Here is a 13695-nt window from a genome sequence, read left to right on the forward strand (position 1 = left end):
GTGTGTGCACGTGTGTGGGTGTGCATGCATGCCTGTGCGTGCAGGTGTGGGGGCTGTGCGTGCATGTACATGTGTGTGTATGCCTGCATGTGCTCAGGGGTAAGCGTGCACATACGCATGTCTACAAGCCCCAGGGCTGTGTGTATGTGTGTGCATGTGCTCTGTGTGCACATGGGTACAAATGCCCAGGGGTGACCATACACATACACATGTGCAAGCCCCCGTGCTGTCCATGCAGTAGTGTGTGTGTGTATATACACCCCAGCGATGTGCATGCATGTGTGCATATGTATGTGTTCCAGGGGATGTGCATGCACATATGGGGTGTGTGTGTGTGTCTGTCCCTAGTGTGTACATGTATGTGTGTGTATGCATGCATATGTGTGTGCCCAGGGGTGCACACGCATGTGTGTGTGCGTACCTGTCCCAAGGTGTGTGCATACGTATGTGTCCCAAGGGGTGTGCATGCATGTGTGCATATGTACGTGTCCCAAGGGGTGTGCGTGCATGTGTGTGTGCATATGTACGTGTCCCAAGGGGTGTGCATGCATGTGTGTGTACATATGTACCTGTCCCAAGGGGCGTGCACGCACACACGGGAGGGTGCCCGTGACTGGCATGTGCACATGTGTGTGTGCATGCGTGCATGTGCGTGTGCCCAGGAGTGCTCATGCATGTGCGTGTGCACACATGTGTGCGTGCATGTGGCGGTGCAGGGGCTGGGGGTCGCGCACACAGCCCCCGGCTCTGCGAGTGTCCCGAGCCGAGCCGGGCTGTGGCGGGGCCGAGCCGAGCCGAGCCGAGCGGGGCCGAGCCGAGCCGAGCCGAGCCGCGAGCGCTGGCCGCCCGCCAGCCCTTTCTCATAAACCACATGCTGCCGCGGCGCTATAAAGGGGAGCGCGGCGGCGGCGGCGGCTCAGCCCGGCCCCGCTCGGCCCCGCCGCCGCCTCGCCCGCACCGCCCGGCCCCGCCGCCGCCCCGGCCCCACGGCAGCCCCCATGCCCCGCCTCGGAGCCAAGGTACGGCGGCCCCTCCCGTGCCCCCCTCCGCCGCACGGCGCCCGCTGCCACCTGTGCGGGGTCCCCGGGGGGAGCAGCCCCCGCCGCTCCGCCAGGCCCGCTTCTCCTCGTCCCCCCTCCTCGATCGCGCAGGGAGACGTGGCAGGTCCCCGCCTGGGGGTCCCGGCTTCCCGGCGGGGTGATGCTCCAGCCCCGGCCCGCCTGCGGGACCCGCGGGGTGAGGCCCCGGCCCGGTTCCCGGGCCCGCGGGGTGAAGCCCCGTCCTCGTTCCCTGCTCCAGCCCCATCTCGGTTCCCGGGCCCGGCGCGGGGGGGCTACGGCCCCAGTCCCGTCCCGGTACCCCGCTTCAGCCCCGTCCCGGTTCCCGGACCCGCGGGGTGAGGCTCCAGCCCCGTCCCGGTTCCCTGCTCCAGCCCCATCCCGCCCCCGGTTCCAGCCCCGTCCCGGTTCCCGGACCCGCGGGGTGAGGCTCCAGCCCCGTCCCGCCGGGGTGAGGCTCCAGCCAGCCGTGGCCGTGCTCGGCGGTGGCCCGGGCGGCATCTCGCAGTTTCACAAGAGGGGAGGATTGCTGGACCAGCTCCAAGGGAAATTCCCCCCTGTCCGCCCCTCCATCACCCCCGGCACCCTCTCGGTGCCGGTGCATCGCGGGGTGGGGGGCACAAGCACCAACCCCGGGGGTCTGCTCCATCCCCGCCTCTGGGGTCTTGGCCCCGGGACAAGCCCTGTTGCCTGTCGGGGTCCCGCCGCGGTTCGGGGCCTCCCCGCTTCCTTGCAGGGGGATTGGGAGGGGAATTTGGGGCCACGCCAGAGCCACTGCATGGAAAGAGCCCGGCGGGTGCAGGCACTGGAGGCTGGGGGGGTCCAGAGGGTGGGAAGTGGATTTTTGGGGATGGGTGGGTCAGTGTGTCAGACGGCTCCCCGGAGCCGGGGTGGAGGAGGAGATTTGCAGGAGAGACTGAGAAATGGTACGGGAGAGGGGATGAGGGCTAATGGGGAATGTGGAGGTGGCTGCTAGCCATGTCTGGGCTTATGCCAGCCAGGCCCTGGCCACGCAGCCCCTGCACCACTGGGAAATTCCCGGCTGAGTTGGTGCTACTAAAAATAGCAGGATGGGGATGGGCACGGGGTTGGTGGACCACGGTGGGATTATCCCCTGGATCGTGGTCAAGCCTTGGCCGCCACAAAGGTGGCCACTGGGGGTGGTGGGGAAGGGTGGGGGGCTTAGGGGGCTGGGGGGGGTTACCCCTGCTTCAAGCCTTCCCTCTGCCATGCTCAGGCGTGCCTGCTCCGCTGCACCGTGCTGTCGTCCCTCCTCCTCCTCCTGGTCTGCAGCATCCATGAGACGGAGCAGAACAGCTACTGCCAGCAGATCATCACCGAGAGGCACCTGGCCGAGCTGGAGGAGCTGGTGAGTGCCCCGCCAGGCTCTGCTGGGGGGGAGAGGGGGGCTCGCTCAGGGCTGGGCAGGCACAAATCAGCCCTTATTTTAGGGCTGAAAATAGGCAAGTCGAGTTATTTTCTGCTCTACCAGCACCGTGATGGTACCCAGGAGCTGAGCATCCGTGGACACGAGGGACAAGCGGGCACTGGGGTGGGGGCAACGTGCTGTCATGCCCTTAGCAGGGATGGCTGCAGAAAAGTGCCGGCGGGAGAAGTGGAAGAAGAGGGGAAGTGGGAGCTGGCAGGAGCGTGGCCAGGAAGGGGACCCGAGTGGGGCTGGGTGGACGCGGGGGTGATGGGGAAGCCGTGGAGGGGCCCGGCGCTGTTTTCCGGGCGGTTGCGCAGGGGTTAAGCTGAGGAATCCGGCTGCATTCCTGAGTCCAGCTGCTTGCCTGGAAGCTGGGCTGGCAATGGGGCTGTGGGTGGGTGGCAGGCGAGGGGGGGCCGCCGGCCAGGCTAGCGTTGGAGCCAGCCGGGCTGGGGCGAGGAGGGATGCCTTCATCCATGGGCAGCTCCGGGTGCTCCTGCTCACCCCACAGGGAGGCAATTCCTGGCCCCATCCCGGTTGCTGGAGCCGTATCTCGCCCTGGCCCTTGGCTCACCTCCGGACGGGGAATCACGCGGATGTTCAGGGGAGAAACGGGAATTGGGGGCACGCAGGGATTTATTTGCACGGTTGGCGCAGATTAAATTCTGCTGTTGCAGCAAACGGGGTGCGCGGCGGAGAAGCCATAGCTGTGCCTCTGAATCCTCGCTTGCTTTGCACTGAGCTCTCCGGCTCACAGCGCCTAACCGCTGGGCTGGGGCTGGTTTACCTCTTCCTCTTCAAGCACCGAGTTGTGGTGGTAGGAGATAACAGATCCGTGTGTGCAAGCTCTGCTTCCTCAGCTCCAACTGACCCAGCACCCCGCAGCCCCGGGAAGCCTTTGCTTTGCAAGCCCTGGGGATTAAAAAGCGGGTGCAGTGGCTGGGGCGAGAAAGGGGATGGAGCAGGTTTGAATGGAAGCCGTGGTTTTTCTGCCGGGGATTGCAGCCCTCTCCTCTTCCCGCTGGCGGAGAAGCCAACCCTCGCTCCAGCCTCTGCAGGATAATGGAGCAATTGTTTCCGGGCCGGCATCCCAGGCTGGGAGGGTGAGGGCTGCCAGAATTGCCGGCCGGCAATTCTGGCAGCCCTCGCCCTCTCAGCCTGGGATACCATCCTGGAGGTGGGGGGCTTGTTTGGAGTGGGTTTTCACCCCCAGCGGAAAGACTTGTGGTGTGGGGGGGCAGCAGCGCTGCGTGCAGGACCCCGGCGCTGTGTGATGCTGAGGGATCTGTGACCTCTGTGTCACAGCCACCTCCCGCATGGCAGGATGCTCTTTTGCAGCCTGGCTTCGGCGGAGCAGGGGAGACTCTGGGAGGATCTAGCTGGGCTCTGTGTGGTGCTGGGAGGAAGAGGAGGAGAAGGAGGAAGGGAAGTGGGGTGGGAGCAGGCAGGGGGAGGCAGCCATCCCTGGTATGAGGGGCACGCTGTCCTGATGGGAGCGGGGCTCACCCCTGCCTGAGGTTTGACCTTAGGGAAGTGTCTGTGAGGAGGAGGACGGTGTGGGATGAAGAATGGGTGGCAGCAGACCCCGCCCCCCCCCCAGCCCTGTGGATTTTGGTCGGCTCAGGCACCCCTTTGTGCCCAGGGCACGGCACATCTCAGGGCTGCTCAGCTGCAGCCCCTCAGAGCGCCCATGGCCGTGGGGTCACATCCTGCTCTGTCCTTCCAGGCTGACACCCAAATGCAGCACCCGGGCAGGGTCTCCTTCAAGTTCATCAATAAGATGCAGCTGGTGAGTGGCTCCTTGCTGGACACCGGGGGACAGAAGGGGACCAGGGCTGCCTGGTGTGTGGGGTGGGGGGTGTCCCTGCATCCCCAGTCTCCCCTCTCCTGTCCCCCTTTGCGGGAGGCAGCCCAGGAGGGACCTGTCCTGCTTGGCCAGGCAACTGTCAAGCACTGGCTTGGGCCGCCTGTGGGACCAGGGAAAGGCATTTTGTGGCTCCATGCCTCAGTTTCCCCCAGGTAGAGAGTGGGATGGAGGATGGGCAGAGGCAGCAGCAAGTAACCAATCTCAATTTTGGGGTGGGGGGTCTGTGTCCTTGCAGAACAATTCTGTCTGCTACGTGAAAGCTGCCTTTCCTCTGCTGGGCAAGATCCTGGAGCGAACGGAGTTCAAGGAAAACTCCTCCAATGCCAAGAAGATGCAGATGGTGCGCAGGATGTACAGCCGCATCGACGAGAATGTTGACCCCTGCATCAGGGAGGAGGATGATGAGGAGAGAAAGGTACAGTGTCCCCTGCCTTGTGGGGTGCCAGATCTGCAGGGCTGTGGGTGTGAGCCCTCATCCTTGGGTGAAATGGGGTGTCCAGAGCATCCTGGGGTGGGTGCATGGGCAGGACCTGGAAGTGGAGCGGAGCTGGGGTGTGCACGGACACCAGGAGCCATGGGGGGTCAGACCCTGCCCTGGGTGCAGTGTGGTACCCCGTGGTGGTGGCACCGGTGCCCTGCGTGGTTGTGGAGCTGCTGCTGAGCCTGGCTCTTCCTCCAGCTCTCGCAGATGTGCTTCGAGGAGTTCACCACCTCCCCCTATGAGATGCTGGTGCTGGTGAAGCAGTTCTTCCAGGACATTAACCAGCTGCTGCAGAACAAGGAGACCTTCGAGAAGGATTGCAGCCAGGTCTACCGCAGGACCTGCCTGGGACCCAGGAAGGCTGGATTCTCACCAGGTGAGATGCTGAGGCTTTGCCTCTGCCCGGCAAACGTGTGCTGGGCTGGGGGGCTTGGGTTCACCTGCATGGAGCAGCTTGGCAGCCGCGTGTCCCTGTCCGTGGGCACACGTGGGCGTCATGGGCACAGCATGTGTCTGAGTTGGTCCCCGTCTCTGTCGCTCGGCTGGTGGCCATCCCTGCAGGGTGGCCTGGGTGGTGTGTTGACGAGCTCCGTGTCTGTGTCTGGGGAGAGCCAGGGTGGGGAGAAGGGGGCTGGCCACCCCTTGGAGGTGGGATTTGGGCCGAATCCTGCTGGAAACAAGGCCAGAAAGAGATGCTGGCGGGGAGTAAGGAGGCATCTCCATCGGCTGGGCTGGAGGCATCAGGCTTGGCTTCATCTCAAAGCCCCAGCACCTGGGTTGAGTGTAACACGGAGAAATCAAGGCGCTGAAACCCCTCTGCCACCGATGTGCTGCATGACCTTGGCTGTGTGACTTCAACTGCCCCGTGCCTCAGTTTCCCTCGAACAAGCCTTCAGGGAGAGCCCTGCCTGCCGGGGTGGAAGAGCCCGGTGTTGCCGTCCGTGCTTTTGCGAGTGCCCGTGCTGTGTGTTTGCATGCCCGTGGAGGACATGTCTTGCTGTCATCCGTGTGTTGGAGCCGTGCCGTGTTCCTGTGCCGTGGGGGACGTTAAACGTGGCTCCTGCAAGTCGTGGATAACCCACTGCCATCGGCTCAGGGGACCCGCTGATTCGGGTTTGCTTCATCCTGTCATCTGCTTGTCATCTCTGTGCTGCCGCCTGTGTCCCTGCCTGCTCCCTGCCTGTTCCCTGCCTCACCTTGGCTCTCCCCGTTTTTTTGGGGGGCCGTTTGACCCGCTTCCCCGGGGCTGCGGGGAGGGCCAGGGATGCTGCCCCCGACCTCAGATCTGCTGGCTGTGCCCCTCTTGGAGGCTGGTGACCCCACGGCCGTCTCTTCTCTCTGCTTCTTTCAGGTGTGGGGACAGATCCTGACTGCAATTGCCTGTCCCCTGCCCCCCCTTCTGCCACCCAGCCCTCCCTCCCTGCTGCCACCCATGCCGGCAGCGAGGTGGCACCCGCTAGCACCCAGGTCCCTTACAGCCTCCTCCATGCCACCCTCGCTGACTTAGACACCCCGTCACAGCCCCCCAGTAGCATGGACAGCGGTTCAGGGACCGAGGAGGTCCTGGGTGCTGGGGTAGGTGACGTGGCGTCGGTGCCGTCCCCCGCGATGCAGCAGACAGCTCCAGCCGACAGCGCCGAAGCCCTCCTGGATCCAGCTGGGACCCTTGGCCTGGCAGCGGTGGATGTCTCCATCCTGCGTGGGGATGGAGAGCTGGTGGAGGGGGGCACCGAAACGGTGGCCGACCATCTGCCGCAGGATCTGGCCCAGCAGCAGGGAGCCTCCGTCCTCCCGGATCATCCCGGTGGGCTCAGGATCACCACGCTGGCAGCATCCCCCAGCGCCGGCTCGGTGGGCGATGGAGCCAGGATCCGTCCCGCTGAGGCGTCGGAGCCCATCATGCAGCTCCGTTTCTCCAGGATGGCCCCAGAGCCACGGGGCCAAGTGCCGGGTGGCCCCGGGGATGGGGCGAGGGTGCGAGGCTGGGGGCTGAGCCGGCTGCGGGAGCCCCAGGACGGCGGTGCCGGCCCCAGCTTTGACTCTGGCTTTGTTCCGAGCACAGAGCAGCGCAGGAAGGAGCCAGCCGTCAGGGAGGGCCGCCGGGAGCCCCTCATATACATCACGGTGGCCAGCGTGGTGGCCGTCTTGCTGGCCATGGGAGGGCTGCTCTTCTACAAGTGTAGGTCCAGGGTAAGCTCGCCCCTGCCCCTCCCCAGGCGCCAGCATCCTCTCCTGCCTCAGTTTCCTCACTTGTGTCCTGTGCGTGGGGGTTGAGCCCCACTTTCCCCATCATTTTGAGATGGGGGGGGGGTCATGGGGACAAGTGGTGGTGCTGAGAGGGGTGGGAGGATGTTATCTGGGAGATTCCCCCCGTCATTGCATGGGGAATTGCCCCGCTGTGCTGCAGCCCCCTCCCCATCCCCAGGGCTCACCCCCCCATTCCCCTTTCCTCTGCACAGGTCCTGGAACGGCCACTGGAAGATGGAGACTGCGACCCCGAGGAGCCGGAGAGGAGGTGGGTGCAGTACCATCCTGCCTGGGGGGGCTGTGGGGACCCCCGCCCTGGCCTACCCTGCCCTAAACCCCCCTGACTTTCCCCCGCAGGGCGCTGCAGGGAGCGAGGGGATGTCCAGAGCTGGAGACTCAGGACCTCTGAGGTGAGCAGGGGCTGGATGGGACCTCACAGGGCTCCGGTCCAAGCCCGCGGGGACAGTGTTGAGTCCCTGGAGTGTCCCCACTGGCACTGACCTTGGCCACAGGCAGGGAAATCTGGCTGCTGGCAGGGAGTGGATGGGGTGGGAAGACCCAGAGAGGAACAGGTCTGCGCCCCAGCACTGCCAGCATGCGGTTTTGCAGCCCATTAATCCATTACCAGCACTTTCTTAATATATATAGTATTTTTTCCTGTGGTTTTTATGTATTTCTCCCCGCACCCCGCCCTCCCTGGCAGAGCCTCTGCTCCCGTTCATCATTCCCCTCCTTTCCCCAGGCCCGAGGCGGGATGTGAAGCTGCTCGGGGGATGGATCCGGCCACTCCTCGCTGTGTGAAGGAGGGTGGGCACACGCTGGCCCCTCTGCGGTCCCACCATGATGCTGACGCTCCCTCACCCCGCGCCGGTGGCCAGAGACTGCAAAAAAAACTCCCTGGCAGGGACAAAAGGATGGGGGGATGCACCCCGAGTGGGACCCCCAGGCACCAGGAAGCGAAGGGCTGGAAGGTGTTGGACCGATACTGAAGGGCTTTGCCGGGGCTGGTGTGGCACAAGGGTGCTGAGCAGGATGATGGAGATGCTGGCGCTGGATGTGGGATAATGGATCCTGCTCGAAGATGGCCGGTGCTGGCTGAAGATGGAGGGGACCAGCTCCCCAGATCCCTGGCTCTCCTCCCACCCCAGCATGGTGGGGTTTGGAGCAGCACCCATGGCCCCCCCCTCTGCCCTGCCTTCAGCTGGAGCATCCTGGATGCTGGGGGATTGGGGGGGGGGGGTGGTCAGCCACCGGGCCTCCCCTGGGCTGCACGACCCCAGCCCCCACTTGCAACTTAAACCCTCACACTGTGAATATTTAAAGCCCACCAGTGCCTGTGTCCCCACGCGGGGCCAGGCTTCGGGGTGACGCTTGGCACCGTCCTGGTCCCCATCCTCCTGCCACCGGAGATCTGGCTCCGGTCCTGTGCCCGAGCTGGCCTCGGCTTGCTGTCATGCCGTTAGGGTTTTCTTTTTAATATAGTGGATAAAAGCCTTGATCCCGCAGGAGGATTTTCCGGAGGGGCCTGTCCTGCCCCCTTGCAGGGTTATTGCTGCGAGCTGGCCTCGCTGGCGACTGAATTCTTTGGTGACTGCGCTTTGGAGAAGGGAAACGGGGCCGGGAAGGACTGGAATGACGTGGGTGTAATGGATGGAGATGCCCCACTCGGATACCCGGGGGCTTTTCGGCTCAGCCCTGCTCCGTGGCCTTAGGAAGAGCCTGGTCTGGGATGCACCAGCCCCAGAGATACCCCAGGCTTGGGCTGCATCCTGCCCCACCGCAGCACCCCTCTGGCCCCGAATGTGAAGCGTGGCCTGCGCTGCTCTTGGGTTTTGAAGTATTATTTTTATATGATGGAAGAAAATATGGACAAACCAAACTGTTTTTAAAGAAAGCATTACTATTAATTTTTTTTATATATATATGTGTGTGTGTATTTATGACTGCTAGAAGGAGGGGGTTCCAGTGCAAGGGATTGGTGTAAATCAGGAGGAAAGCCCTGACTGCAGCAGGGAGGCTGGGGCCAAACTTGCTGCTGGTGTAAGCAGCTGGCTCAGCACCAATTTGCACCGTGAAGGAGATGCTGACACCGTGCTGGCCCTGCTCCTGGGGGAGAAAACTTGCCTTTAAGCTGTGTTGGATTTATTTTGCCTCCATTTTTTTGTGTGTTTTTTTTTTTTTTTTTTTTTTTACGATGAAATGTTGAAATATTTTATACAAAGTCATTTAAAGAAGTCTATTTAAAGAAAATAATAGAAAACAACTTGTATATTTAATATTATTAATAAACAGAGATGTGTAGCACTGTGTCAGCGTGGGAGCTCCGGGGTGGGGAGGGGATACAGCCTGCGCCCAGCCCTGGGGTCACTGATGGGGGAGGCGGGGGGGAGTCTGGGACCTGGGGGCCCTGCTGGAGCAACCCCTGTGCCCAGGGGATGCTCCTGGGGACACTGATGGGGGGAGTGTGGGACCTGGGGGCCCTGCTGGAGCAACCCTCATGTGCAGGGGATGCTCCTGGGGTCATTGATGGGGGGGTCTGGGACCTGGGGGCCCTGCTGGAGTAAGCCTCATGTGCAGGGGATGCTCCTGGGGTCACTGATGGGGGAGTCTGGGACCTGGGGGTCCCGCTGGAGCGACCCCTGTGCCCAGGGGATGCTCCTGGGCTAGACTCAGGACCCCAGGCTGTGTCCCCTCCCTGCACCGAGGGGGTGGCTTTAGTGTCCTGCAGGGGGGAGTCCCCAGGAGCCCATGGGGGCAGCTCTGGGGGGGCTCTGGGAAGGCTGCCGGAGCCCTGGCTCGGGATCAGGCTCCCGGCCGCTTTCCTGTTGATGCAGGCGGGAGTTCATGGCCAGTGGCGCGAGGGTGGAGGGGAGGGTCTGACCTTCCTGCCCCCCCCCAGCCCACCCGTGTCCCTCCGGGAGCGTGGGGGCCAGGGGCTTCAGCCCGGCATCCCTTCCCTGGCGGCGGGGCCCCCCGAAATCTGGGGAAGCAGCTGTTTAAAGCAAACACACTCGAGGCTGCTCTCGGCAAAGCTTCCTGCGAGCACTTCACTTGGAGAGGCAGCGCGAAAAGAGGCATTTCCTTGCCCCCCCCCCCCCCCCCCCCCCCCGCCCCCCCGGCCACTTTTGCCTTCCAGGAATGGGGGAGCCCTGCACCCCGCTCCTCTCGCACCGATCCAGCATCTCCAGGGGGGTACCCAGGGGGCTTCGACACCATGGGGAGCCCCTACCAGCGTGCTCACGGAGGGGTTGGGGGTGCAGTTTAAGCCCCTCCCCCTCCATCGCTCGCCCGGGGGGGGACGGGAAGGGCAGGATGGGACCCGGGAGCCTTTTGCGGGTGTCAGGGTCCTGAGGTTGCTCTGCCTTTGCTGACAAACAGGATTCCTCGAGGGGAGCTGACTCAGCCCAGCCCTTCCTCTCCCCAGCAGCAGCCCGGGGGTTTCCCAGGTCCACATCCCCTTCCCAGGGAAGTGGGACCTATATATATCCCGCCGGATTCGGGCCACAATCATTATGGTTGGATTTGTGGGGGTATTTAAGGTCAGAGGCTGCTCTTAGGGGTGGGCAGGCTGCCCGGGTTTGGGGGTGTTGGGGGAAGCGAGCCCCTGCCCCGCAGGCAGCTCCAGGTGGAAGCCGGCTGCACAGGGGAGGGTGTTAACTCTGGAGCTGAATGATGGCAGGGCCGTGGTGGCAGCTTAATGCTTTGGTAGAGCTCAGAGGAGCGAAGGTGGAGGCGGCCCTGGCTGCTGGGGGGCTGTGAGGAGCACCCGTACCCGGCCCCTCCGAACTTACACCCCACAGACCCTCATCCCTGAGCCCCTCTGGCTGCTTGGAGCAGCCCAAACCTGTATAAGCACATGGAAAACGGGGGAAAAAAGCAAAAATCCGGGGGTCTGGGCAAGGAGGGTCCCTCTGCTTCTCTCATGGCCACAACTGGGGGTTCTTCCCCACCCTGCTGCTGACGCAGCTGGGAGCAGGGAAGTGACTCCCTGCCCCGACACCCCCCCTCCAGCCCCCTGCGGGGGGGGGGGGGGGGAGGGGAGGGGCAAAAACTGCTCTCAGCCCCCCACATCATGGGACACACAGAGCCAGGAGCCATATCCCGTCCCTCCACGGTTGTAGGGGAGGGTGGAAAAAGAATCCCCCCACTAGGGTTGAGGGGAGCAGGGAGGGTGGTGGCACCCTGGGGTCACTCTTGGGGGTCCAAAATGAGTGTTTGTCCCTTAAAAAGCTGCTTGGGTGGGGTAAAAAAAGATGGTTTTGGGCAAAAGATGGTTGGTGGGAGGGGAAGGTGTCGGCGAGCAGCTCCTGGGGTGGCACAGATGGGGGGCACTCTGCCCCAGCACCCCTCCTGGGCGCCCAGCACCAAACCTGGGGGGTCCTCCTGCATCCCCAGTGCTTGCAGCATCAGGGGAACTGGGACCTCCCAGGCTCATCCTGCTGCACTGAGACCCCCCCCAAGCGCCCCAAGACCCCCCCAGGCGCCCCGAGAGGGCTCTGCCCACCCTGGAAAGCTTCCCCCCGCGCCACCGCGCCACCACAGAGCTGCTGACGGGGCAGAAGTGCCCGGAAAAGGCCCCAGGACCGCGGTTCCTGGGGCACAGTGGGTCCGGGATGGGGTTTTGGCTGCTGGAGGGTTCTGGTGGCTGGAGGCCGTTTTGTGGCCAGACACAGTGATTTTGGTTAAAAAATGTTATCTGCATCCCGCCTCCCCCTCCCCGCCTTGGGATTTAACCCAAATGGCGATGTTTTTGCAGCTTGTGTGTTCAGGCGATGCCCCGGGGAAAGCAAAGCCCCTGCAAGGCTCAGACCCCACCTTGGGTGCCCCTGGGGGGCTTGGGGCTGGGGTCAGGGTGCCCGGGACAGGGGCATGAGCCTGTCCCCAAAGCCTGTTTGGGGACCCTATGGACCTGGGGGTGATGCTCGGGCCGGGTGGGTGAGCACCCATGGGTGGGTCTGCAAGTAGGGTGGTGCCCAGCAGGACAGATGGATGGACACCCATCGGTGGGGACAGGGGCCTGGGACAGGACAGACAGACACCCATGGGTGGGGACAGAGGCACAGCTGGGACAGACGGACAGCCATTGGTGGGGACAGGACAGACGGACACCCATCAGTGGGGACAGAGGCACGGTGGGGACAGACGGACACCCATTGGCATCCCAGGTGGGTGCCCCGGTGGATGCTCATCCCTGAGCCCTGCCCATGGTGCAGGATGCGGCCCCTTGGTATCCCTGGCCCCATGGGTGTGGGTGTCCCTGCCTGAAATGAGGGGGCCAGCATGGACCCCACACTGGGGACCCCGAGGAGGAGGAGGAGGAGGGGAGGAAGGCAGCCCTGCCCAGCACCCCCAAAAGGGGCTCAGCACCCCCCATCTGGGCTGTGGGTGCAGGCTGGGGATACCCAGGGACCTCAGGACCCCGTGCAGCTCGTTAACGGGTAATGAGGGCTGGGGAGGTCACGGACCTGACCCTACGCTGGCGCTGAGCAGGGTCTGTGTGGCCGGGGCTGACCCTGCCCAGCACCCAAGGGTGCTGGCACCTGCCTGGGACCAGGCACCCAGATGGGACCGTGCACCCACCCAGGGCTGGACACGCACCTGGGCCCGTGCACCCGCATCCCACTGAGCCCACACCCGCTCCCTCTGCCTTCCCGGCTCGGAGCTCAGCACTGGGCAGGATCAGGCCCAGCATGGCTGCTCCCAGCCTGGGTCCTGGGGTCCAAAGGGTGTCTGTGCCCCACCCCCCCCCCCGCCCGCTCCCACGGGCGCTGCCCATGTCCAGCTTCTGCCACCATCCCTGTCACTTGGGTTTTCCCCATTATTTCTCCATTTTCTGGAATTCTGATTTTTTTCCCCCCAATTTATTTTTTTCCCCTATGTTTTAATTTATTTTTTTCCTGATTTATTTTTAATTTCCCCCGATTTAACTTTTTCCTCCCCCATTTATCTTTCCCCCGTGTTTTAATTTTTTCCCTGATTTATTTTTAATTTTTTCTCTCGATTTAATTGTTTCCTCCCCAGTTTATTTTTCCTCCAGTTTTCGTTTATTTTTTTCCTTAATTTATTATTTTTATTTTTTCCCCATGTATCTTTTTCCTCCCCGTTTTATTTTTTCCTCCGTATTTTATTTTTTTCCCTGATTTATTCTTAGTTTCCTCCCCGATTTAATTGTTTCTTCACAAATTTATTTTTTCTCCCAGTTTTAATTCTTTTTCCTTGATTTTTTACTTTTTCCCCATTTATGTTTTCCTCCCCAATTTTTTTCCCCCGTGTTTTAATTTTTTTTCCTGATTTTTTTTTTTTATCCCCCCCGCCTTTCCCCTCCCCCCTGAACACACACACACTTTTCCCTGAGAATCCAGGTTCTTTTGTTTCCCCTTTGGCAGCTTCATGGGGATGCGCCCCGCGATCGGTCCCCCCGCCCCGCCCCGCCCCTGCCCGGCCCCGCCCCCTCTCCGCCCCGCCCCTGCCCGGCTCCTCCCCCTCTCCGCCCCGCCACTGCTCGGCTCCGCCCCCGCCGAGCCATCCCCGCCCGCCGCCGCCAGGGGGCGCCGCGCCCATTCCTCCCGCCGCCGCCGTGCGGCTTCACTTGCCCGGCGGGTGCGCGCTGACG

General features: G+C 62.8%; 1 protein-coding gene across 2 annotated transcripts; it reads left to right on the forward strand.

The window, feature by feature from the left end:
* Positions 1-898: 898 nt before the first annotated feature.
* CSF1 (colony stimulating factor 1) lies at positions 899-9383 on the forward strand. Of its 2 annotated transcripts, none has more exons than XM_055819711.1 (9): positions 899-1019; positions 2296-2427; positions 4214-4276; positions 4590-4769; positions 5034-5211; positions 6187-7025; positions 7295-7350; positions 7440-7492; positions 7825-9383. In XM_055819711.1, exons 1-8 carry the CDS (start codon positions 999-1001, stop codon positions 7489-7491), a joined length of 1521 nt encoding a protein of 506 aa, XP_055675686.1. In that variant the 5' UTR covers positions 899-998; the 3' UTR covers position 7492; positions 7825-9383. The 2 variants fall into 2 exon arrangements, with proteins under 2 accessions (XP_055675686.1, XP_055675687.1); XM_055819712.1 differs by having other exon boundaries at positions 6898-7025.
* The last annotated feature ends 4312 nt before the right edge of the window (positions 9384-13695 follow it).

The sequence above is a fragment of the Falco peregrinus genome, chromosome 16 (genome assembly GCF_023634155.1).
Source record: "Falco peregrinus isolate bFalPer1 chromosome 16, bFalPer1.pri, whole genome shotgun sequence".
In the NCBI taxonomy this organism is placed as follows: Eukaryota; Metazoa; Chordata; class Aves; order Falconiformes; family Falconidae; genus Falco; species Falco peregrinus.

Excerpts from the sequence above, each read along its gene's own strand:
- CSF1 (XM_055819711.1), top strand. The coding sequence starts at position 999 with ATGCCCCGCCTCGGAGCCAAG. Across the intron at positions 4,277-4,589 it reads TCATCAATAAGATGCAGCTG|AACAATTCTGTCTGCTACGT; the intron begins GTGAGTGGCTCC and ends GTGTCCTTGCAG. Across the intron at positions 7,351-7,439 it reads CCCGAGGAGCCGGAGAGGAG|GGCGCTGCAGGGAGCGAGGG; the intron begins GTGGGTGCAGTA and ends TTTCCCCCGCAG.